Here is a 24,595-nt window from a genome sequence, read left to right on the forward strand (position 1 = left end):
TTGGTAAGTACACTTTGGAAAGAAAGTGTCCTTGGCTTCTATCACATTCCTAAAAGGGTCTTTGATCCTGAAATGACCACGTCACACTTTTAGAAAAGTCCATAGATAGAGACTCGTATGGGTCATTTAGGGGAAGCTAGGGTGATCTGTGCACATCCTAGCCCATTGACTTCATAGAGGGGAGCTTTGGACTCAAGAAGTGCTCCTGGCTGCCGCCGCAGTGATAGTATGAAGCAGGTTTGACCCCTGGGCTGAGCTCGCATGTCGTCTTTGTCCTCTCATCAGTCATCACATCAGTAATGAAGGACTCCTTTTCACACAAGGGCTTACGCCTTTTAAGTGTGTATCTCATGCTTCCCTTGACTTTGTTTTGCAGATGGGAACAACGAGAGCTGCCTAATGGGCGTGTGTATTATGTTGACCATAATACCAAGACCACCACCTGGGAGCGGCCTCTTCCTCCAGGGTAAGGCAAGGCTGGCAAGCCCCGAGACTCTAGAACCGGCACCCCGGAGTCACCGAATGGCTTCTCCACCATTCACTGCCATCACTGTCCTTAGTTTCCCCTACCCTCTGCTCCTTGCCCTCTCTTTTATCTGCCTCCCGTTGTCTTCTCCTTCTACACTATTTCTTCTCTTTATTTCCCTTCTCCCCACATTCATTGTGTTGGCAGTGGGCTGTATTATGGGCTTTATTATGTGCCATGGCTGTTGGGTCCTGGAGGGAGGAGGGCTAGGAATCCTGCCTCCTGGGCCATTGATGCCTTGATGCCCTCAGTTATTTCACCTACAGAGATATCCCATCAGGGCCAGGTTCTCAGTCATTTTCTGCAGAGGTTGCAAAGTACAGGGATATTTATTCCTGGTCACTTGATTGCTTTTCCTAAGAAAGAGAAAAGGCACGAGGAAGCCAAGATACAAAGGGTGTTGATGCATTTCAAAGCACCGTATGCCCGAATGGCCCCTGAAGGGTGCTTCTCCTTGAGCTGGGCTTTGTGAGAACACAGCTAAGTTCTCTAAAACCAGAGGATAAGTGAGGCTTCCAAGTGAGGGAAGACTGTCCAAGTTCAAGGAGAAGGGGTTTGGTTCCCTGCTTGCCAGGGACAGAAAGTTCTTTCCACATGTGCCTTTTGGTCCACAGAGCTTTCAAAAGAGAATGTATTCTGCTCAAAGGAGAGAATCACCTCCCAGTAAGGCAGTCATGAAGGGCTCCAGCATAAAATATGAACACCTCCCCATCAAGCTTGTAGAGGGAGAGGATGTCAGAGGTGGGGAGTATTAGGAAAAACCCTTGTACTCTGGTTCACTGGTGATACACATGCCAGGCAAATACCACCTCACCTTCTGGTCCTGCAAATTTCCATGGATAGGCTGTTTTTAGTTTCGATTTTCCGGTAGAATGCTTGTGTTTTCCTTTTGTTCCTTACCCTTTTGGAAATGAAACTATAATCCGTCATCATGAGTCCTCATTCTGTTTTCTACTTTAAGTTCAGATTATTTATTTATACATTTAACCAAAGTTAAATATTGATGTCTTGGGGAAAAAATCACACTTTTTACTTTGGAAATTATGGAAATTTTCATATTCATATGAATAGTCTCCAATGTGCACTAAGTAGAGAGAATGCCCACATACTCAACACTTGGCTTCAGTAATCTTCAAGTCATGGTCAGTCTTGTTTCATCTATACCAGGGGTTGGCAAACTATGGGCCTGTGGTTGAAATCCAGCCTCCACCTGTTTTTGTAAATAAAGTTTTGAAGAAAATCCTATGTAATCATCATATAACTTTATCCATATTTTGGTATATATTTCTAAAAAATGTTCTTACTAAAAACAAAACCACTCTATTGTTAACAGTGTTTTCTTTTCTTTATTATTATTATTATTATTATTATTACTATTATTATTTTAAATTTACATTCGAATTAGCATATAGTGCAGCAATGATTTCGGGAGTAGATTCCTTAGTGCCCCTTACCCATTTAGCCCATCCCCCCTCCCACAACCCCTCCAGTAACCCTCTGTTTGTTCTCCATATTTATGAGTCTCTTATGTTTTGTCCCCCTCCCTGTTTTTATATTATTTTTGCTTCCCTTCCCTTGTGTTCATCTGTTCTGTGTCTTAAAGTCCTCGTATGAGTGAAGTCATATGATATTTGTCTTTCTCTGACTGACTAATTTCGCTTAGCATAATACCCTCCAGTTCCATCCACATAGTTGCAAATGACAAGATTTCATTCTTTTTGATTGCCGAGTAATACTCCATTGTATGTATATGTATGTATGTATATATATATATACACCACATTTTCTTTATCCATGCATCCATCACTGGACATTTGGGCTCTTTCCATACTTTGGCTATTGTTGATAGTGCTGCTATAAACATTGGGGTACATGTGCCCCTTCAAAACCACAATGAGATACCACCTTACACTTGTCAGAATGGCTAACATTAACAACTCAGGCAACAACAGATGTTGGCGAGGATGCAGAGAAAGAAGGTCTCTGGAGGAGACCTCTGAAGGATTGTTTGTTCTACTCTGTGGTGAATGCTGGTGTTATTTTGATAGGGATTTCATTGAATACGTAGATTGCTTTGGGTAGTATTGACATTGTAACAATATTTGTTCTTCCTATCCAGGAGCATGGAATCTTTTTCCATTTTTTGCGTCTTCTTCAATTTGTTTCATAAGCTTTCTATAGTTTTCAGTGTATAGATTCTTCACGTCTTTGGTTAGATTTATTCCTAGGTATTTTATGGGTTTTGGTACTGTTAACCGTATTTTCATGCTGTCATCAAATACTGAGTGAGTAGCCAAATTTCTCCAATTGTCTTGCAAAATAATCATTGATTTTTAACAGGATGTGTTTTACACTTGTACTTTGTGTGTTGACAGCCCTTATACTTAAAAGCAGCATTAACTCTAGAAATGTGCTAGTTGCTGCCTCTTATCCTCTCTGGTCTATAAGTTATGTAGGCCTTGACCTGATGAGCATTTGGATAGCATCTAAATTAAGATTTTAATGGTGTCTTCTAAGGATGGCCAAAAATTGTTTCTTCTTTAAGTTTTGAGGTGGGACAACAGATCCAGATTTCTTTCTTGCTTGCTTTCTTTCTCTTGCTTTCTTTCTTTTCTTTTTTTTCTTCCTTTCTTCCTTCCTCCCTCCCTTCTTTCCTTTTCTTCTTTTCTCTTCTTTCCTTTATTTCTTTCTCTTCAGTCAACAAATATTTATTGAGCCCTGCTCTATACCAGGCACTATGCCCTGGGAGTACATCAGTACACCAAAGGAGAAAACCCCTGATCTCACAGTAGTGTGAGACACACAATTAATGAGTTAATAAATTTATACAGTGTCAGGTGGTGATATGTAATTTGAGGTAAAATAAAGCAGAGGAAGGGGTTGAGGTAAACAAAGTAGCACACACACATTTTTCTATGCACATAAAATCAATATATAACCGTTAGAATAAAAATGTCTCCCTGCATGTACCATCTACATTTGCCTAATGATACCAGGTCCACCACCTCTGAGAGGTGCAGGCTCACACGACCAGAATGTGCTAGAATAATCCCTCTGGTTCCATTTCTTTCCTCCATCATTTTTCAAATTGGATACAGATTGTACCCTGAGAAAGACTTTGAACCTGCAGCTCCCCTGATTTCCCTAAGGGGCTGGGCTGCTCCTCCACACCTGACTAGGTACTCGGCCCCTCCAGGTGTGGGCTGGGGATGCCTCTAGCATCACTGGAGAGCAGAAAGCATTGTAATTACAGATCCAGATTTCTTATTGTCAGGACACTTTTAATGCTTTATTGGACGGTGGCTCAGCTCTACACCCCACGTAGCCTATTAGTTCTTCAGGGTTTTAATCTCAGACCTCAGTACCTCTGAGCCCCTGGCAGGTACTTCTGCACCATAACTGGGAGCCCAGACAGATTAAGAGTGCTTAAGCTTTCATCGCTAACAAGGGGAGAAGTTCCACCCCAGGAAGTATTATCATGCCGAGAGCAAACCTGAAACTACAGGCAGAGCCGTTGTCTCAGCAGACCCAGTCACTCCAGAGTAAGATTGAGTCAAAGGATTCAGTCTGTCTTGGCCACCCCCTTCTGTTAGACCCAGGGGACGCTTGTATGAGGAATGGTCATTTTTTTATCCAGGAACAAAAAGTATTGGCCCTGGTAACTAAGGATGGATGCAGTAATTTGCTCTTAGGTGGCGTTTAGACCAGAGGTGAGCAGGGAGAGGGGTCTCGATAGACCACGGTGTAGGGGAGGCCTCACAGAGGGAGCGGGATCAGATGCGATCTTGGAGGAGGGGCTGGAGTTGGACTTAAAATGACAAGAGGAAGTTGATCCAGGTTGGGGGAAAGGCGTGAAAGTAAAAGATATCGTTAGGGAATGATTAATGAGGCAGTTTGGCTGGAGTGGAAGGTTTACGTGAAACAGAGATGCCCAGAGAGTGTCTAGCAAGGCAGCTGGGTTTGGTGGACATGCCTGCTGGAACATGAGAGAGCGCAGGGCCGACTGGGCCTCAACCACTGTGCTGTTTTTATAGATTGCGATTCTTGGTGAGATTTCACCCACAATCAAGGGTGGGGTTATGCTGTTTAGAAGTTTGAAATTTACCAGTCCAGGAGACTTTTAGTTAAACGTGTGGATTAAACATGTATTTATTTCCATTCCTTCCTGAAAACCCCTAAGTGGCAGTAAAAGTATAAAGAAGTATAATGATAAAGGATTGGAAGAGGAGAAGCAGCATATGGGAGAAGGTAATAAAACTTTGGTTGCTGATAGATAAATGGCAGAGCTGAGAAAGCTGAAACCCCAACTTACAGTGTGGGTGCCCACCAGGAAGTCAGCCAGTTAGCACCACGGAGCCCTGGAAAGCTCAGCAATCAGACATGGTAGGGGGAGGTGCTATGAAATGAGACTAAAAAGCTGAAGTCAAGTTAAAAATTGGTGCAGGGAGTCGTTAGAGTCTCAGGTTGTCAACCATGACATCCAGCCCTGTGCTGCACGCCTGCATGCACACGTGTTTATCTCACACACGCATGCGCACATGCAGCCAGCCTGGAGGATGAAGCCAGAGCTGAAGGCAAGGATGAGCTCAGAAAAAAATGGATTGAGTGAGGACGCTGTCCCCAAGTTAAAGATTGGGACTTTTTTTTGCTAGATAAAGGGATCAGTCGAAGGGAAGAGAACTACAGATTGTGATGTTTGTGCGTCGTCTAGTGAAACAGCTGAATGAAGCCACCAGTCAGTTTTCCCCACCTGGATACCCAGAGCGTCCATTCAGTGTTTTAGTGACTCACTTTTAAATATGAAAGAACAGCCTGTGGCCAGCAGACAGAAAGGGGACTTGGTGAAAACAATGTGGAATGTAAAACCAAATTGTGATTCGTAATCTCAAAAATTTGGGAGGAAATACAGCATCTGTGCAAGAAGAACAGGAGACCGTGAAATGAACCATGCAGAAAACAAGAACATTCATTCGTTTATTAATGTTTATTTATTTTGAGAGAGAGAGAACGCGCACATGTGTGCATGCGTACCCGCAAGTGGGAGAGGGGCAGAGAGAGAGAATCCCAAGTAGGCTCTGTACTGGCTGTGTGAGATTATGACCTGAGCCGAAATCAGGAGTCGGGCCCTTAACTGACTGAGCCACCCAGGCACCCCAAGAAGACCTTTTAGAAATTAATATATAACTGACTGTGGAACAACCCGGGGGTTAAGAGTGCATGCTGACCCCTGCACAGTTGAAAATGTGCATGCAAATGACTTCCCCAGAGCTTAACTACTAATAGCTTACTGTTGACCAGAAGCCTTACCGATAACATAAACAATTGATTAACACATATTTTGTATGTTATATATATTATATACTGTATTCTTTCAATAAAGTAAGCCAGAGAAAAGAAAGTATTATTAAGAAAATCATAAGGAAGAGAAAATACATTTACAGTACTGAACTGTATTTATTGAAAAAAAAATCCATGTATAAACGGAGCACCACAGTTTAAATCCTTGCTGTTCAAGGGGTCAACTGTATATAACAGCAGAAACAGGGGTGCCTGGGTGGCTCAGTTGGTTAAGCATCCGACTCGATTTCGGCTCTGGTTGTGATCTCACAGTTGGTGGGATCGAACCTCAGAATGGGGTCTGCATTGACAGTGTGGAGCCTGCTTGGGGTTCTCTCTCCCTCTCTCTCTCTGCCCCTCCCCTGCTCTTGCACATGCTCTCTCTCTCAAGATAAATATTTTTTAAAAAATTAAAAAAAAAATTTTGTAAACATTTGTTTATTTTTGAGAGAGAAAGAGACAGAGTGTGAGCAGGAGAGGGGAAGAGAGAGGGAGACAGAGAATCCGAAGCAGGCTCCAGGCTCTGAGTACGGAGCCTGACACGGGGCTTGAATCCACAAACCGTGAGATCTGAGCTGAGGTTGGAGGCTTAACCAACTGAGTCACCCAGGTGCCCCTAAAAAAAATTTTTTTTAATGTTCACAAATTTTTGAGAGAGAGAGAGAGAGAGAGAGAGTGCAGTGCGGGAGGGGCAGAGAGACAGGGAGACATAGAATCTGAAGCAGGCTCTAGGCTCTGAGCTGTCAGCGCAGAGCCCCATGTGGGGCTTGAACTCACGAACTACAAGATCATAACCTGAGTGGAAGTTGTATGCTTAACCGACTGAACCACCCAGGTGCCCCTCCCTCTGTCAAAATAAATAAACTTAAAAAGAAGAGCTCTTTAAAAAAATAAAAATTGCAAGAATGGAAAGGTAATGTTGGAGATTAGAAAATTAGAAGATGAGCCCAGGAGATTCAACATCTGAACAGTAGTTCTAGCAAGAAAGAACTTGCTAGAAGAACTTTCTATAATCAAAGAAAAAAAAAATAGAAGCCTATTGCTAGAATTGAGTGGTAATGTATTCAAATTCAAAGGGCCCTACCAAATGCCCAACCCAGAGAATGAGAAAAGACTGACCTCATGGAACATCCAAATGGAATTTGGGGATGGCAAGAGAATGTCTCAGAAGCCTCCGGAGGGTAAAAATAGGCTAGCTATCGAGAATTAGGAATCAAGAATGCCATCTTTCTTCTCAACAGCAACTGTGGAGCTGGACCCTTAAAATTCTGATGGAAAGTTATTTCCTGTCTAGAAATCAACTTTTAGTCACCTTAACACTCAACTCTGAGACTTGAATAAAGGCATCTTCAGTGTTTCAAACAATTAACTTTGGTGCATCCTTTCTCAGAAGCTACTAGATGATTTGTTCCACCAGATGAGAGGAAACCAAGAAAGAAGTCATGAGATGCAGTACACAGGGGACTCCATTCAGAGGCCAAAGACAGTCCCAAGAGGAAGATGAGGGAAGGTGACTCAGGACAGTAACATAGAGCAGATCTGGAGGACAGGTGTCCACATAGGGCAACAGGGGCCTGGAGCTGTGTGGCTAAGGCATATCTGACTGACACTGAGAGGCCACGTGCGCCATCAGAATCTGGGGGTGCACTGGTAAGAGATTCTGGAAAAACAGGCAGAATGAAACACACTCTAGTTCTTTTCACTCCAGAAAAAAAAAAAGTCGTACAAGCAAGGAAACATATGTGTAGTATTCTATGAAATCATAATACAAACTCTGAATATGGATTTAATGACGGTTTTCTAAATTGGGAGGAGGGGGCCTATGTGTGTTGTGGGTGGGATGCAATAACTAAACGCTCAGCTTTGATAGCAGAAGGTTCACAAGTAACGTCTAATATGACAGAAATCAAGAAACAGTAGAAGGAGCATGCTGTTTAGAAATATGGCTGTAAATAGAAAGAGCAGTTGAGAATTCAAAGTTGTTGCTTCTGAGAGGTAGGAATCAGCGATGGGGAGAGGTAGGGAAGGAGACACTGTTTTTTATTGTGTCTCCTGTAGTACCATTTGCATTTTTTTAATGTTTATTTTTGAGACACACACACACACACGCACACACGCACACACAGCATGAGCTGGGGAGAGGCAGAGAGAGAGAGGACGACAGAAGATCCAAAGCAGGTTCTGTGCTGACAGCAGAGAGCCCGATGTGGGGCTTGAACTCAGGAACCATGAGATCGTGACCTGAGCTGAAGTTAGACACTTAACTGACTGAGCCACCCAGGTGTCCCAAGAAGCTGTTTTTAGAGACGCTGTGAGTTAAAAGAATCATTGAAGGGGTGGCCAAAAAAAGTCAGTTAGGATGCTAACCCTGAAAATTGAGAAAGATACCGGACTGAAGCATGATAGTTATGTGAGTAAGGTAAGGATGCAGACAAGATGAAATGAGAAGGTAGTTAGAATAAAGCCTTTCCAGCCCATATAGTGTAATCCATATTGGGTTCCCTTTGCATTGAGCTAATGCTATTTTCTTCAGTGGTATCACTTTCTTATCTTTTTAAGGCCCCTTTATCCCTCTTCCCCTTTCAAACTTATAGTGGAAAAATCAGGCATGTACCAAATTTGAGAGAATAGTACAATGAATCCCTGCTAACTACCACCTGGTTGTAACAATTGATAACATTTTGTTTCATCTGACCTCCTACTTTTCAGGGGAGGGGACTGATGAATTTTAGAGCAAGTCCTAGATGTCATATCTTTTGAACCATAAATATATCATATACATCTCTAACAGGTAAGGGTTTAAGAAAAAAAAAAAAAAAACTAGGGGTACCTGGCTGGCTCAGTCCATAGAGCATGTGATTCTTGATCTCATTTTCGTGAGTTTGAGCCCCACGTTGTGCATAGAGATTCCTTAAAAAAACAACAAACTAAAATACCATTATCCCACCCAACAAAATTAACGACATTTCTTTGCTTCATGTCACCCAGTCCTTGTTCCATTCTCCCCAATTGTCTTAAAAATATTTTTACAGTTGATTTGGGTCAGATTCAAACTCAAGATCATCACATTGGTTTTGGCTGATATGTCTCATAAGGCTCTTTTATTATTTTTTATTTTTTAAAATTTACATCCAAATTAGCATATAGTGCAACAATGATTTCGGGAGTAGATTCCTTAGTGCCCCTTACCCATTTAGCCCATCCCCCCTCCCACAACCCCTCCAGCAACCCTCAGTTTATTCTCCATATTTATGTGTCTGTTTTGTTTTGTCCCCCTCCCTGTTTTTATATTATTTTTTTTCCCTTCCCTTATGTTCATCTGTTTTGTCTGTTAAAGTCAGATGAGTGAAGTCATATGATTTTTGTCTTTCTCTGACTAATTTCACTTAGCATAATACCCTCCAGTTCCATCCATGTAGTTGCAAATGGCAAGATTTCATTCTTTTTGATTGCCAAGTAATACTCCATTGTGTGTGTGTGTGTGTGTGTGTGTGTGTGTGTGTGTATATATATATATATATATATATATATATATATATATATATATATATATATACCACATTTCCTGTATCCATTCATTCATCCATGGATGGACATTTGGGCTCTTTCCATACTTTGGCTATTGTGGATAGTGCTGCTATAAACATGGGGGTGCATGTGTCCCTTCAAAACAGCACACCTGGATCCCGTGGATAAATGCCTAGTAGTGCAATTGGTGGGTCGTAGGGTAGTTCTATTTTTAGTTTTTTGAGGAACCTCCATACTATTTTCCAGAGTGGCCGCACCAGCTTGCATTCCCATCATAAGTCTCTTTTAACCTGTAAGTTTCCCCACTCTTTCTTTCTTCCTTTCTTCCTTTCTTCCTTCCTTCCTTTCTTTCTTTCTCTTTCTTTCTTTCTTTCTTTCTTTCTTTCTTTCTTTCTTTCTTTCTTTCTTTCTTTCTTCCTTCCTTCCTTCCTTCCTTCCTTCCTTCCTTCCTTCCTTCCTTCTTTTTCTTTCTTTCTTCCTTCCCTCCTTCCTTCCTTCCTTCTTTCCTTCTTTCTCTTTCTTTCTTTTTTCTTTTCTTTTCTTTTCTTTTCTTTTCTTTTCTTTTCTTTTCTTTTCTTTTCTTTTCTTTTCTTTCCATTTACTCTTTGAAGATCCTGGGCATTTGTTCTGTAGAATTTCTCATATTCTGGATGTGACCTTGGAATGTTGGGTGATATGCTTCTCTATCCATTGTCTTTCCTACCAACTGGTAGTTAGATATGGAGGCTTGATTAGATTGAAATTCACTTTTTAAAATTGAGGTATAACTTACACCCAATGAGATACCCAGATCTCAGGTTCATAGTTAGATGAGTTTTGACAAATGCATACATTTTTTTTCAATATATGAAATTTATTGTCAAATTGGTTTCCATACAACACTCAGTGCTCATCCCAAAAGGTGCCCTCCTCAATACCGTCACCCACCCTCCCCTCCCTTCCACCCCCCACCAACCCTCAGTTTGTTCTCAGTTTTAAGAGTCTTTTATGGCAAATGCATACATTTATGTAACCTATACTCCCTCGAAATATAAAGCATTTCCATCATTCCACAAAGCTCCCTCTCTTACTTTCTCTTGATCACTTCTTCCTTCCTTGTGTACAAATCGAGTTATAGCTGCCAAGCACAGATAAAGATTTTTGCCATCTGTTTTAGCCTTGCCTTGCCTGTGGGTAATTTAGGACCCCTTTGGAAAGGTTGCTTTCTCCCTAAAAATAATGTAGAGAATCCTGCTGTTGTTTGTACGAACTCTCCTTCTCATGACCACGCAACATGTTTTCACTGGCAGTTTATATCAGGATGATTTCTGTTGCAGGTAGCAAAAATTGGGTTCCAAATTGACTTAAGTAATAAAGAGAGTAAACTGGCTCATTTAACTGAATATTCTAGATGTAGATCCTGGTTTCAAGTAAAGCCTCATCTAGTGACTCGACAATTTCACCAAGGGGCTGGCTTTTCGTTTTGTTTTGTTTTTCTACTCTGTCATCTCTTGGGTCAACTTCATAATGTATTTGGGTCCTAGATGGCAGCCAGTGGTTCCTAGGACTGCATGCTTTCTCTGTCATTATCTGGCAAGGAAGAGAGAGATTTTTCCCAGAATTCCTGGAAAAAGTCATGAGATTGGCCCTGATTAGGCTCAGTGTAGGTCGCATGCTTACCCCTAATCCCAGTCGGCTGTTCAACTCTGGACTTGGTAGTAGAGTCTCCTCCTTCCCCAGAACAACCTGGATCTCCTAAATGGAAATCAGGAGCTAACAGTGAGGAAGGATTGGCTGCTGTAGAGCAATGACTGCTATAATCACGAAAGCCCCAGTAGCCTCCGTCATTGGGACTTGCCTGGCTGTGCTTCCCTGGAGCAGCCCAGCTTCTGCACCAGACACCTTGCTTAACCCTCCCTCAGCCCCTCCTCGCCAGCCATCCAGAGGTTTCTCTAGAATTTGAGGGTAGGGGTGGGTGGTCACTACATTCATTCTGACCTTAATGTTTCCAGCTGGGAAAAACGCACAGACCCCCGAGGCAGGTTTTACTATGTGGATCACAACACGCGGACCACCACCTGGCAGCGCCCCACAGCCGAGTACGTGCGGAACTACGAGCAGTGGCAATCACAGCGGAATCAGCTTCAGGGTGCCATGCAGCACTTCAGCCAAAGATTCCTCTACCAGGTGAGAGGGCAGGGGCTTGCCACGAGGGAGGGGAGCCTCCTGGCCCTGGAGAATGTGCTGCCTCGCACACTATTTGTTGACCTGTTTGGTGAGCGGGAAGACGGTAGCTGGAAATATCAGTGCTCTGGAGATTTTACTCATCACGGTGAAATTCCTCAAATTCCGTCATTTCTAATTTAGTAACTCAGTGTCCAGCTTCTGTGTTTCAGGACTCAATATACCTGAAACTGACTCAGTATATCTGAGATATATACTATCTTTCTGCCAAGACTGGATTTCTCTTCTGGCCCCTCCATCCAAGTCCATTTATTCTAGTTTGAAACCTGAAGGTCAGCTGTGACTTCTTCCGTACCTCAACTTTTGAGAACAAAACAGCCACCTACTCAGTTCGTTAAGCATCCAACTTCAGCTCAGGTCATGATCTCACAGTTCATGGGCTTGAGCCCCACATCTGGCTCTGCACTGACAGTGCACAGCCTGCTTGGGTCCTGTCTCCCTTTTCTCTGTGCCCCTCCCCTGCTTGCTTGCACTGTCTCTCTCAAAAATTAATACACATTAAAAAAAGCCATCGAAATCTTTTCCTTTCTGCTATTGTTTTTCTTTAAATCTTTTTTATTTGACACATTCTTAAGGATGGAAGGACCTCTAAAGTTGTTGTGGATCAGGGCTTCGCAAACTATGGCCCATGGGCCAAAGTGGCCTACACCTGGTTTTGTAAATAAAGTTTTATTGGTACAGAAGCACTCCAAGTAGTTTAGGTATTGACTCTGGCTACTTACTTACACTGTAACAACAGAGTTGAGTAGTTTCAACAGAGACCATATAGCTTATAAAGCCTGAAATATTTGCTGTCTAGCCCTTTACAGAAAAAGTTTATTGACCTCTAGTGCAACTTCGTTCTGATTCCTGGTTTTCCTTCATCCCTCCCAACTGAATGGTTAGGGCAGCCTTTCACTTGTTCTCTCTGTTGGCATTGTTCTCTCTTCCAATCTGTACTGCCTATTCCCAGCAGAGCAGTCTTCACATATTACTGTCATTTGATCACTTTTGCTCAACATTTATCACTGTTTTTTTTTTTTTTCTTTTTTCTTTCTTCTTTTTTTTTTTTTTTTTTTTTTTTTTTTTTTAAGTAGTCTCCATGTCCAGCTTGGAGCCCAGCTTGAATTCATGACCCTGAGATCAAGACCTGATCTGAGACCAAGAGTCGGACCCTCAACCAACTGAGCCACCCAGACGCCCCTATCACTGTCATTTTAATCACTGGCTCAAAGCCTTCTGTGGTCATTACCTACAGAACAGCATTCAAATTTCCTACTCCAGAATTCAGAGTGCTATGATCCCAAATTAACTGTCTAATGGCCTCCTGTACTGTGTCCCTTCAGGAACCCTCCCAACCCCTCCTTCCATCCCATTAGAGCCTCTACCAGTGACCTTGTTCCCCCCAGCCACACAGCTGTCTTTGGCAGGACAGGTAGCATTACCAAGTTGGAACTCTGCATATTCTCAGGGGGCCTTGAACATGAAGCTCGGGATCTGTAGTAGAGTCTCTACAGAAGGTGGTGGATTAGAGGCTGGAAACCTTTTGAGCTGGTCCACAGCATTTAATCACCGAGTTTAGTCAGCACTGTTTCTGTTTGAAATGAGCTCTAACCCCACAACCCATTTCTAAATTAGATACTTTCCTAGTTCGATGCTTACGATAGCTTTAATTCTGTTTAGCTAAGTACTGTTCATTATCAACTTTGCCTTTGTTTGCAGTTTTTTCCTCTGCTCACCTGAAGCAGGAGCTACCACCTCCCTGGGCCAGCCGATCTCCTCTTCTGTCTGTCAGGGCCGGTGCTCCTTGTAGAGTGAGAGAACCGTAGAAACCTCCATCTCTTTAGTACGGATGGACAGAAAGCACAGTGTTTATCACATCGACTTGTCTCCCAAGGTCAACTGTCATGCCTGTCTGTGATTCGTGCCCCGGTGCAGCCCTTGCGTAGGTTCTCATGCCAGGCCTTGTACTCCACAGCCCCTTTCACACATGCCTGGCGTCCAGTTCTGGCATGTTTCGAAATTGGATGGGATGTGATCATTCTCTGCATTTCAGAAATTGTTCCTCCAGAGCTAGGCCCCAAAGACTTTCTCTGCCATTTTTCTTGGGTGGTCGTGGCTACAAAACTAGGAAGGTCTGGGTGTTTCTATCCTTCGTGTTAGAGACAGGGACACGTTTTAGGAGTCTCACACTGGTTTTGTCTCCCTGCTTATTTGGCTTCTCTAAGTATTGAAAAAAAAAAAGTCTCTTGAAGGAATCTTTTTTTCTGTATAATGCACCAAATATGTTCTGTCGGTTGACTGAAATGTTTGGTGGGTAAGAGGGAAGGTTCTAGAGGTCACTTCCACTTGGTCTTTTGGAACCTTCATTTCTCTTGCCCACCCTCTCTCATTTTAGCAATGCCATTCCAGGCATGCAGAGGTAGAACTTTGCCTTGGAGAGTCCCCTATTACTTTTTTGAGTACTCTAAAAACGATTTTCCCCACTCTGCTGGGGTCTTAGGAGGGTTCTAGATAGAGGTGATGGTTCCCTTTTCTCTGTGAAACAAGATTCATATTGAAAAACGTGTTAAGAATCTTTTATGGGTCAGCTTTCAATGTCTCTCTGTTGATTTCCCTCTTCCCTGGATTTGCTTTGCCTCTCGCTTGCTCTGGAGCCATGTCCTGGTTACAAGTAAGAAGAGTTGCTTTCATACAGTTATTTTGGGGTTTGGCCTTGGCCCAGGGTTTGACTCGGAAGACTTAAGAGCTGATACTGTACCAATGGGCTCTCTTCTTCCTCCTCCTCCTCCTCCTCCTTCTGCTGGGCTGAAACCAAGACCTCGTTCTTCTTTACTTGCTCTAGAGAGAACACAAAATGCAGTGCAAGATAGAAGACGAAGGAGCCCCACGTCGCGGGCTCCCACAGCTCCTTCCTGCTTTCTGCCCCATCACACACATTTTTCAGTTTCTCTTCTCATTCCCCTTATTTCTGATACACTCCCCTTTCCTGATGCCCCAGCGTGCCTTTGTTTGTTGTGACCGTCATGCACATACTTGTGTATTGCCCTTACAATTTCTCTTTGCCCTTTCTTCTGTGACCCTGCTGCATTCCACCAGGGATGCCCACCTAGTCGCATGCATTGTGCAGTGTGACAGGACCCATCTCACAACCTGCTACTATTTTTGTGGCATTCCCTTTACCCCCACTTTGGTCCTCCCTTAATGACTAAAGGATGTAGCCAGTGTCTACAGGACTGAAACAGATCATTCTGTGGCTCCGGATGTGTGGATGCCAAATTGCATTATCCAGAAACAGACAACTCCTTTCTTACTCTGCAGAGAGCCCCTTGGATTGAACTCTCAAACACCTGGGTTTTGTTCTGCACCCCGTGGGTGGATACTTAAAAAAAGGAGCCGGCCTTCCATATGTAACCTTTAATGCCCTTCCCAGAGCCTTTATTGCCCTCGGCTCTATTTGCTAGACATTCTTTATTTCTGAGTTTGTATCTTAAAATATTACTGGAACTTAGTGCTTAGTCCCTGAGGGACTTGAACTCAACGTGAGCTGTCTGGCTCACGGCCTGCACCTCAGATGTCCCAACCCAGGGACAGTTACCAGGCAAGTGATTCAACAGTGTTACTTTCTGTTCCTACTAGTAAAGGAAATTGTCTTGTCGCTTAAAGTCACCTGCAGATCCAAGGATCTTTCTTCTGACTCTAATCCCTCCAGGCCCCTTTCTCTGTGGTTTTCTGCCTGTGCTCCAAGTGACACTTGGGATCTCTCCTTTTGGGGGAATTGGCGGAGAAGAGAAGGGGCAGTCGGTTGACTTACTGGAGATGTGGGGTTTTGGGGTTTTGGTTTTCAAGCCATGATGTGTGGCTCTTATTTTTTGTTTCTCTTTGGCTTCTTTCTGTCCACTTCCTTTTCTTATTTTTCAAGTTGTACTATGTACATTGAGGGAGAAATGTCCAAAATAGTTAAGTGCTTTTCTTTAACTGAAAGAGGTAAAATTGTTGCAGGTGTCGGCTTTCATGGACTCCATCTCATAAGTTGTTCACGTTTATCAGCCTCTGGCCTCTCTCCCTTCCCTATTGCTTCCTTTTCTGTCCCCTGTTCATAGGTTTTGGGGAGTGTGGATCTGATAAGATGAGAATCGGACGATGGCGAAGGAACGAAACAAAATGCCATAACTAAAGAGAGCCAACATTGTATGAAGTTTTAAAAAAGGCAAGGATTAAGAAAAGGGTTGATGATTCTTTTTAAAATTCTCCTCCCTGTGCTCTGTATACTAGTCACAGTTGATTTTGGTGAATAATAGAAATCCACTTGGTTCAACTTAAACAGAAAAGGAATTTCTCAAATGGGAATGGGGTAGTTGATAGAATTAGCAGAATGACGAAGAACCAAGCTCTGGCAGAATCCAGGGGCAGGCGAGGCAAAGGAATAGCTCGTGTAGGACATTGTCCTCTTGTGCTGCCATTAAACACTCGTTGCTCCAGTGGATTGTGGACTCTATCACAGTAGTAATTTCCAACAGACCCCATGCCATTCCCGGAAGTCCTGAGTGGGAGCATCGGATTGGCTGGTCTTTAAGTCATGTGCCTGCACCGGAGGTGCCATGGTGTTGGGAAGGGAAATATTTGCTAGCTGATAAATATTTTTGGTCTCTAGTTCAGTGCAGGTCATGGAGGCTGTCAGTAAAAGTTGTTTGGTCTATTGAGCTGCAGGGTTGTGCAAAAGATGACTGTCAGCCCCCTGACGCCCACTGGGTACCAGTTGGGAGCTAATTTCCCATTGGCGCGTGAATGCTATGTGGATTATCCACTCATTCCAAAAAAAAAGACTTGAAGCAGCAGACAGTTTTGCTCTGAATGCTTCTTTACTTTCTTAAAATGACCTTTCCTGCGTTTCTTCCCTTTTGCTACAGCTCATTCCCCACCGAGTTCTCTTTGGCTTCATTATCTGAAATGCATGCGTATTTCACAAGTTCGTTCCGTTCCTTCTGTGACCAAATGCTTTTATAGCCACTGCTCTTCTGTGTTAACTGGAAAACAAAGCTGGAGGAACTTGGGTTTCATGAGATGTTGCACCCCACCCCCACCCTGCTCCCACCAAAATGACCTCGGGAGATGTCACATTTGGGAGATCTTTTTCAGGAACCATCAGCTAAGTCTGAATTGTGGTGGAAACGTGAGCACGTCCTCCAGGATGACGGTAACGGGCCCAAAATCGAGCACAGCCCAGCTTCCCACACCTCCGTGCAATCTCACTGTGCTGGGTAGGAGGCCCTTTGCTGAAAGGCGGCTCTGTCCCACCAGGGAACCTATGGTTTCAAGACTTAAACATCTTTTTTGGAACTTGCTTTGGAAGAGTTGCCTGAACTGCCACCTTGGAAAGAAAGTTTCTCTGTCCTTTCAGCCGGGGGTGGAGGGCCGGCTGTGAAGGGTGCGGGGGTTCTTTGGCAGTTGAGCTCCACCAATGTTTTCTCAAGCTGAGACTGAGCTCCATTCATCCTCCTGCCCGTGTGTGGCTCCGTCGCCCCCAGACAGAGCCAGCCGGCAGCCCAAAGTCTGCGTTGAGAACTTGATCCCCTCGTGCGACGATTAAGTTTTAGTAAGTGAAATAAAAATGCTTCAGCAAAAAAGAAAAGAAAAGGAAAAAGAAAAGCAAGCAAGCAAGCGCGTGCGGAACGACGGAACAATACTTGTTTTATTTAACTCTGAAGAGTTTTTGACAGCGCCCCCCTTCTCTGCAGGATATGAGAACTCTGGGTCCACCGCAGCCCTGCCCCAGGGATCTCACGGCAGAATTAGGCTGGGGGGTAGGGGGTTTGAACGTAAACAGTGACCCTCAAGGCCTGGAGTCTGCTCCCCTTTCTTTCTCCTGTCTCTCCTGCTCGCTTGCCACCTCGCCCCCAGCCCCACCTTCCCAGACAGGCACACACAGAACACTGAGCAACTTCAGGTTCGGGCCGGAGGAGAATAAAGGTGCTTTGTGAAGGGAAGCAAAACATTCCTGGGGGAGGTGAGGGGCCTGGGGCATGAATGTGCCCTCAGTCTGGGCTGGTTTTGCACACCACGGCTGCTCCCTCTCCCTCTCAGGCGCACCCAGGAGGGAGTTGGAGGGAGGAGGGCCCAGCCCCCAGCCAGGAAGCTCTGGGCGTGGGCAGGGCTTGTGGGAATGATTTCATTGGAAAGGCCTGCGATATTTTTTCCCCTCCCGTGTGTGGTTCTTGGAGAAAGTTGGAGGTGGTGGTGATTTCAGTCGCCCTGGCCGCCGCGAGCAGGAGCTCCTGCCGCAGGAAGGCACTGGCCGGGCCTGCCCGGCGGTCCGCTCCGGGCCCTCCCGCCACGCCTGGGGCCGGCTCTCTGCCTCCACAGCCCAGGCCCACCTTCTTCTGCACCCATCGTCCTCCCCCTTGCTCCCCCCTCTCCAAAGCCCGTCGGGGCCCTCTGTGTGCGGGGTTCTTTTTGGGTTTCTCTCTTTTGAAGAAAACTTTTGAGAGATGCAGATGTCACTTAAGGCCTCACGGTATCCTGTACAAAGTGCTCAAATGTGGAAATGAGTCCTTGGCATTTTTATTTTTATCGATCGATTTATTTTTAACCGGCGGCTTTTTTTAATCTCTGTGTTCTGCTGTGTTTCTTGTGTTTAGTCTTCAAGTGCTTCGACTGACCATGACCCACTGGGCCCCCTCCCTCCTGGCTGGGGTAAGTACCGAGTTCTACTTCCATGTCCTCAGCTGTCTGTAGGCTGATGCTCTGTCTTCTTCCCGTGCGAGTCTTTCTCACTCCCATCCCTCAGTTCTCCATTTTGCTTTTCTCCAGCACATGCTGTGGGGATGCCCTAGTGGGAGGTTACAGGCGATGGAGCTGGAAGGTTGGGAAAGTAATTGAGTTCCCTGCACCCCTGTAGCATTCACTTGCCATGACTGAAGGGTTATGACCCTACGGACAGAGTCCCTTAGCAGCCATGAGACTGTTGGGTTTTGGTCCTGATTTTGAATGGTCTACCCAGCCATCCATCCTGTCATTGACTAAGACATTTTGACGCTGACTTACCCGCAGGTGCACTGGTTTCAGGTCTGTGGCTGTGCCATTGGAAGGAGCCACCTTACCAAACCTTTTTTTGCAGCCAGGATGTTGGAGGACTTCAGCCTAATTTTGACTAAAGAAAGCCACCTTTTTATTTGTGACCCAGTTGTGAAAGAGACCAGAGGGAAGCAGATGAGAGAGTTGAGCACTGGGCGGCAACTCTGTGGAGGCGCGTCATTGCTGATTAATAACGCCATGCTGGATTCTCCTTGTCATTGGAGAATTTTAAGTCCTGGGCGTGATTTGCCAATAATGAGTTAGAGGGATGGACGTCCTTGACTTGGGAGAGATTATGGGCTTTATGGCTATTCTGGGAAGGAGTAGCCATGCAAAAAGGGGTCATGAGAGATGGTGAGATTCCATGCATTCTGCAGCTCTGAACCGGGTCAGGGTTTTGTTCAATACGGGAAGAGTCCCTGCGTTCTGAAGAGGGCAGTTTTTGCAAGAATCAGCATGTGCCGGCTTTAGTGTATTGGTGAGGCCAGTAGCAGACAGTAAATGCTAGTTTGATGGTGGTCACAGATGGTTATTAAATTGGGCAGGGGCATGCTCCCCAGTAAAGACGGAGAAGGTGACAATGATAGGATGAACATGACCTGGGAAAGTACAGCTTTTGAGCTGGATCCTCTTAGTGTAGACATATTACTCCCTGCTAGTAATTTACCAGATTCCATCACCTCCCTGGGACCCATAGTGTGTCACTTAGGGAATTACCACTGTATTCCAGAGCACTGGAAGGACCTTGTAGACCTTCTAGGGGGATGTGTTGGTTAGTGAGGCCTCCAGACAGTTCTTGAAAATCACCGATGACCCATCTGGCTCTTTGAACTGATGAAAGGTCACAAGTATCTCAGAGATCAGCAGCAAGTCAAATGTGAGGAGTCAAACACAGGGTCCCTGGCTAGGCAGGGAAAATGCATCAGATTAAACAAGAATGTATGATGTTTGGCAGCCAGTAGACACTCTGACCCAGAGCCAGGGGCCCGGAGTCGTTCCTGGGTCTGCAGAGTCCAGTGATTTCTTTCTGCTACATGGTCACCAAGTAAATCTGCTACATGATTTGGTTCTGCTACATGATGGTCACCAAGTAAGAGCATCTGCAGCGACTCAAAAATAGCTCCCAGAAGCCAAGTGTGAAATATCTGAGATGGGATTAGGAGCCATGGTCAGAGTCAGTGGTGTTTACATGCGATCAGGAAAACACACAAGATTATATTGGTATGAAACTGAGAAAAAAGAACATCTGGCCGAGGGCCAGGGAACCTTCCTAATCACATCCTTTGGGCTTTGTGTGGCTTTTCCAGGGCTGTGACAGGGCCACCTCCCCAAGAAGAGTTGAGAGTGAACAGAAAGAGCAGCAGAACCAAGTGAGAATTGTGTTTAGTGGGAGCCTGCTATGAAAGCTGTGCTCTCCTGCTGTCAGTCCTAGGTCCCGTTCTGCTCCTCTAGGAGAGACCCCCCCCATTCTCCCTGCACCCTGGCCCATGGGTTAGGATGCCTCAGGTTTAGATCCACATGTCTTCAGCTACCCTGACCTTGGCCATGTGACTACATGCTTCCAGGTCTACTTCTTCCTGAAGGAAGCAAACTAGATGCTAGGGTTAGGGCTTTCCCAGCCCCTAAACTATGAAATTGTATGTGGTGAGGCAGTTCCAGGAGGCCCCCTGGCAGCAATGAGGGCATAGGCCCCAGACCGGCTGGACAGATCCCCCACCCTGAGGATCAGCATGGGCTCTGGCCCGTGGCAGAGCAGACACAAAGGATCTAGTTTAAAGCAGAAGCTTCTGGAATGGAAGGGGCCTCTCCTTTTTTTTAGAACCTTCTCAGGAAGCCTGCCTTCTGTGGGACAGTCCCATAAGCTTTTCTGAGGTGATGGTGAGTTCTGTAATAATCTTGGACATCTTTTCTTTCTTTCCTTTTGTCTGTGTTTTTAAAATTTCTGTCAGGAAATGGATACCATGTAAGACAGAGAGACCAAGGCACCTAGGGTGATACTGAGAACACTGCAGCCTGATGCTTGAGGGGAGAGGTGCGAGTTCCTCAGTTCTAGGCCTTTCTTAGCTTTTGGTTTGCCTGTACCTTCTGGAACTGGTTCTTTTTATTTTTTTAATTTCACCCTGTCATTGTAAAAGAGGGAGGGTCATTAGCATCTGCTATTTGGGGGACAGAAGCAGAATTGAAGGCTCACGAACTTCACGGGAAAGGTGACCTCTCTTGGGTTCGAAGCCTTGCCCCTCGTCTCCCTTGTCATCCACTTGGAGCTGACGGAGTGCCTCTTTCACTGCCTCTCACAGCCTGGAATCAGTAGCTAGTGTGGGTCTGCCTGGATCCCTCCCATGAGCACCCGTCATCAGTGCCCCAGGAGAGGGCGAGATAGGAAAGATTGTCCAGAGGCCAGAGACCATGTGTCTGAGCACCCCCAAACACTGGCCTGGCTCGAAGCACACACTAAGGTGTAAGAACAAGGTGGGCATTGTAAGTGCCCGCAGCCCCAGGCATTTATCGCACATGTGCAACACGACATTTTGCTGGGCTATGAGAGTTTTAGAACAAAGCTTTGCCTTCACGCAGGGGGAAAGAGAGAAGGCAGACGGGAGTAGGCCCTGTGGTACCGAGTACTGATCAAGAAGGTACGAAGGAAAATGCAGCCACCCCACAATGACCCTGCCTGGATGGAGCAGTTGCAGGACCAGAGACCGGCCCGTGAGGGACTGGGGACGGGACCAGGGTTGAAGGGAGGCTGGCCGTGCCTCCACTTTGCGCGCAGCTGGATGCAATTATGCCTCTGGTTTCAGCTGGGGCTGCTCCCCCTCCGTGTTGCCACACCGCCCCCTTTCCTCCAACAAATCGACCAACCAAAGACAGTGCTGGATCTTGAGTTGGAAATGTGTTTGACCCTCCCCCACTCCCCAGTAGGGAAAGATTCTCTTTGTCCTTTTTACCAGTGACAGATGTGAGTGAGCCAGGCTTTCATCGGTTAAACTTCTCTAACAGGTCTGGAACAGGGGCAGAAATTGAGACCGCTGGCACTCAGGACGTGGGAGCCAGAGGGGAGTGGAACTCAAGGTCTTGCAAGCTGATTGTCGTCTTTTCTTTATTCTCCCATGGCAGAGAAGAGACAGGACAACGGACGGGTGTATTACGTGAACCATAACACACGCACCACGCAGTGGGAGGACCCTCGGACCCAGGGGTAAGGACATGGGCCAGGTCGGCCAGGTGTAGCTCCAGCGTTGGCCAAGTGCCTCGGAATGCATGGTCCTCCATGGCCAGTGTTCAGGGATATCTTCAGCCAAACACGAATGCCCCAAGACCCTTACCATGTGGTGTCGACCTAATGAGACTTGAAAGTGGCTCCTTGAATTGACTTTCTCGATGGATAGAGAGTGGTGTCTGGGCCAGTTGTGCATATTGCCAATAGCGTGATCTCGAATGGCTCGAGGGAACCCCTCTAGAAGCTAGTCTGGGATGGGGCCTGTGGTGTCTCAGGATCGCTGGCTCAGGCCATGGCCATCCACCCAGAGCTGGTTCTTTGGCCTTGGGACAGTACGTGACCTCTCTTTGCTACAGAACCGTCCTCATGACTTGGGTGGTACCAGGTGTGTTTCCTCCAGACGCGTCTTCAAGGGCTGTGCAGGGCCTGGGTGAAAGCGGAGAGAAAGCAGCACTCCGGGAACCCCATCCTCCTAGGCCCAGAAGGAGACACCACCCCTTACCTCCTCTCTTCCCGTGCTTCCAGGATGATCCAGGAACCAGCTCTGCCCCCAGGGTGGGAGATGAAGTACACCAGTGAAGGGGTACGCTATTTTGTGGACCACAATACACGCACCACCACCTTTAAGGATCCTCGCCCAGGGTTTGAGTCTGGGTAAGGACTTTCCACAGGCAGTGTTGGTATCTGTTCACACCGTCCGGGTTCATCCTCGTCTCGATCCTCTTACTGCCCTCTGGTGGCCAGTTTTAATGTCACATTAATGGGGTCGGGGGTGGGGGGAGTGGGGGGGTGGGGGGGGTGGGGGGTGGGGGTGGGGGGTGGGGGGGTGGGGGGGTGGGGAGGGGCTATCCTGTTTATTCCGAATAACACTAGTGGTCTTTCTGTAAAAGCAAGAAGTCTGGCCTTATTTCTGGTTTTTCTTTTTACTCCTCAAATGTGTCTACAGGAGACCTAATGACGGTCACTTCTTTTCCTTTCTTGTCTCTAACACAGCATCAGCTTTCCTCAGGGCTAACAAAATACATTGCTAATTTTTGAGAAATCACATGGGTTCTATAACATCTTTGCTCTTCCCAGGACGAAGCAGGGTTCTCCTGGTGCCTATGACCGAAGTTTTCGGTGGAAGTATCACCAGTTCCGGTTCCTCTGCCACGTGAGTTCTGGGACTGGACCTCCCGCAGAGGTTGGGTGATTGAGTTCACTTAGCATGATTTCCCAGCCTAGCAGAGGTAGTGACACACGTGCGTCTTAGGGAGGGTCGCCAGTCACTTGTCTTACCCCAAGCGACTGTCTGACATCATCTCCAGGAAACCAGCTCCCATTCCTACGGTACCAGGCTCTCCGCCACTGGTCCAGGGAGACGGGGAAGCCTGTTTGTACAGACGAGAGACTTGACCGGATGGTTATGACTGAGGTCCTGACTTGGGGTTTGTTTTCTTTCTTTGTTTCTTTCTTTCTTTTCAGTCGAATGCCCTCCCCAGCCATGTGAAGATCAGCGTTTCCAGGCAGACGCTTTTTGAGGATTCTTTCCAGCAGGTTAGAGAATAATCATGGTGCCTGAGACCAACGAACAGGAGGCCCCTCTCACCACCCCGTCTCCTGTCACGTGGCCTGTTGAATCCATGTGGTAGCGTTTCCAAGGTGTGGGCCTTGGTGACAAGTCTCTGCTGAACAGCAGGCCTTAGAATTCCCTGCCCCACCCCAGCCTGCCACGGAGGCAGGCGTGGCACTCTGGCCACGATGCTCTGTCTCCCCAGATCATGAACATGAAGCCGTATGACCTGCGCCGCCGGCTCTACATCATCATGCGCGGCGAGGAGGGCCTGGACTACGGAGGCATTGCCAGGTAAGCTCATCACCTCTGGAAGGCTGTGCGGCACCCCGTTGCCCCAGAAATGCCTCCAGCCAGAACGCTGCCTCCCCCTTGCTCACATTGGCTCCCCAAACTCCTGCACCTTCAGGAGTAGGCATGGGTGTGGCTGGTCCACATGGGCGCAGGAGCAGGGTCCCAGGGTGCCCTTCGGGGCTGGGAATTGACCCTTTAGTTATTGGCCTGTGGGGAGGCTGGGAGCTCCCAAGGGAAGAGCTGAGGACAGTGGCTCATGATTTCTGTACTTGAACCATTCGGCAGTGGCTAAATAGTGATGTCCTGTGGTTTCAATTAAAATCGGCCCCGGGCTTCTCTTCTTGGGCAGCTGGGGCAGGTCAAATCTGGTGTGTCCCTGTGTGCCTGACATATATAAGCTCTGTCCCAACCGGGAGGGCCTTGATCAGGGCTCAGCTACACATCATGTGCAGAGGGTCAAAAATTAAAATGGCTGATGTGCCCATAAGAAGAGCCTAAAGCATTGGCCTGCCTTCACCCAGTCTGCCTGCAAAAGTTAACAGACTCTCTGACAAAACGTTGCCTTGGATAATGGGGCTGAAGGTCCCCTGGCAGGGAGAAGGAGCATCCTGGCCTACGGTGACCGCTCAGCTCGCTGACCTCTCACGGTGTGGGGACGTCTTCTCTCTTGGTGTTGGGTTCACTTGCTTCTGGTCCTCTGTTTGCCGGTGGTGCTGCCTTCTGTGTTGGCCCCTGTGGATCAATTGCTCTTTGTTCTGTGGTGACCATGGTGACCTTCTCTCCAGGCTCTGCTTGGTGGTGTGGCTCCCACCCCGTGTGTGTCTGTCTCTCTGTGTCCTGCCAGTGGTTTTACCCTATGGTAGGT

The 24,595-nt window shown here is 46.3% G+C and overlaps 1 protein-coding gene across 2 annotated transcripts in view; it reads left to right on the plus strand.

Moving 5' to 3' along the window:
- Window positions 1-24,595, plus strand: part of WWP2 (WW domain containing E3 ubiquitin protein ligase 2) — a 148,251-nt gene that overhangs the window by 115,750 nt on the left and 7,906 nt on the right. For both annotated transcript variants that reach the window (XM_043599552.1, XM_043599553.1), the window contains 8 exons: window positions 377-466; window positions 11,383-11,557; window positions 18,232-18,286; window positions 21,782-21,863; window positions 22,410-22,538; window positions 22,962-23,037; window positions 23,349-23,420; window positions 23,642-23,730. In XM_043599552.1, coding sequence (XP_043455487.1) covers window positions 377-466; window positions 11,383-11,557; window positions 18,232-18,286; window positions 21,782-21,863; window positions 22,410-22,538; window positions 22,962-23,037; window positions 23,349-23,420; window positions 23,642-23,730 — 768 coding nt within the window. The remainder of the gene's footprint in view (window positions 1-376; window positions 467-11,382; window positions 11,558-18,231; window positions 18,287-21,781; window positions 21,864-22,409; window positions 22,539-22,961; window positions 23,038-23,348; window positions 23,421-23,641; window positions 23,731-24,595) is intronic.

Source organism: Prionailurus bengalensis, chromosome E2 (assembly GCF_016509475.1).
Source record: "Prionailurus bengalensis isolate Pbe53 chromosome E2, Fcat_Pben_1.1_paternal_pri, whole genome shotgun sequence".
Taxonomy (NCBI): domain Eukaryota; kingdom Metazoa; phylum Chordata; class Mammalia; order Carnivora; family Felidae; genus Prionailurus; species Prionailurus bengalensis.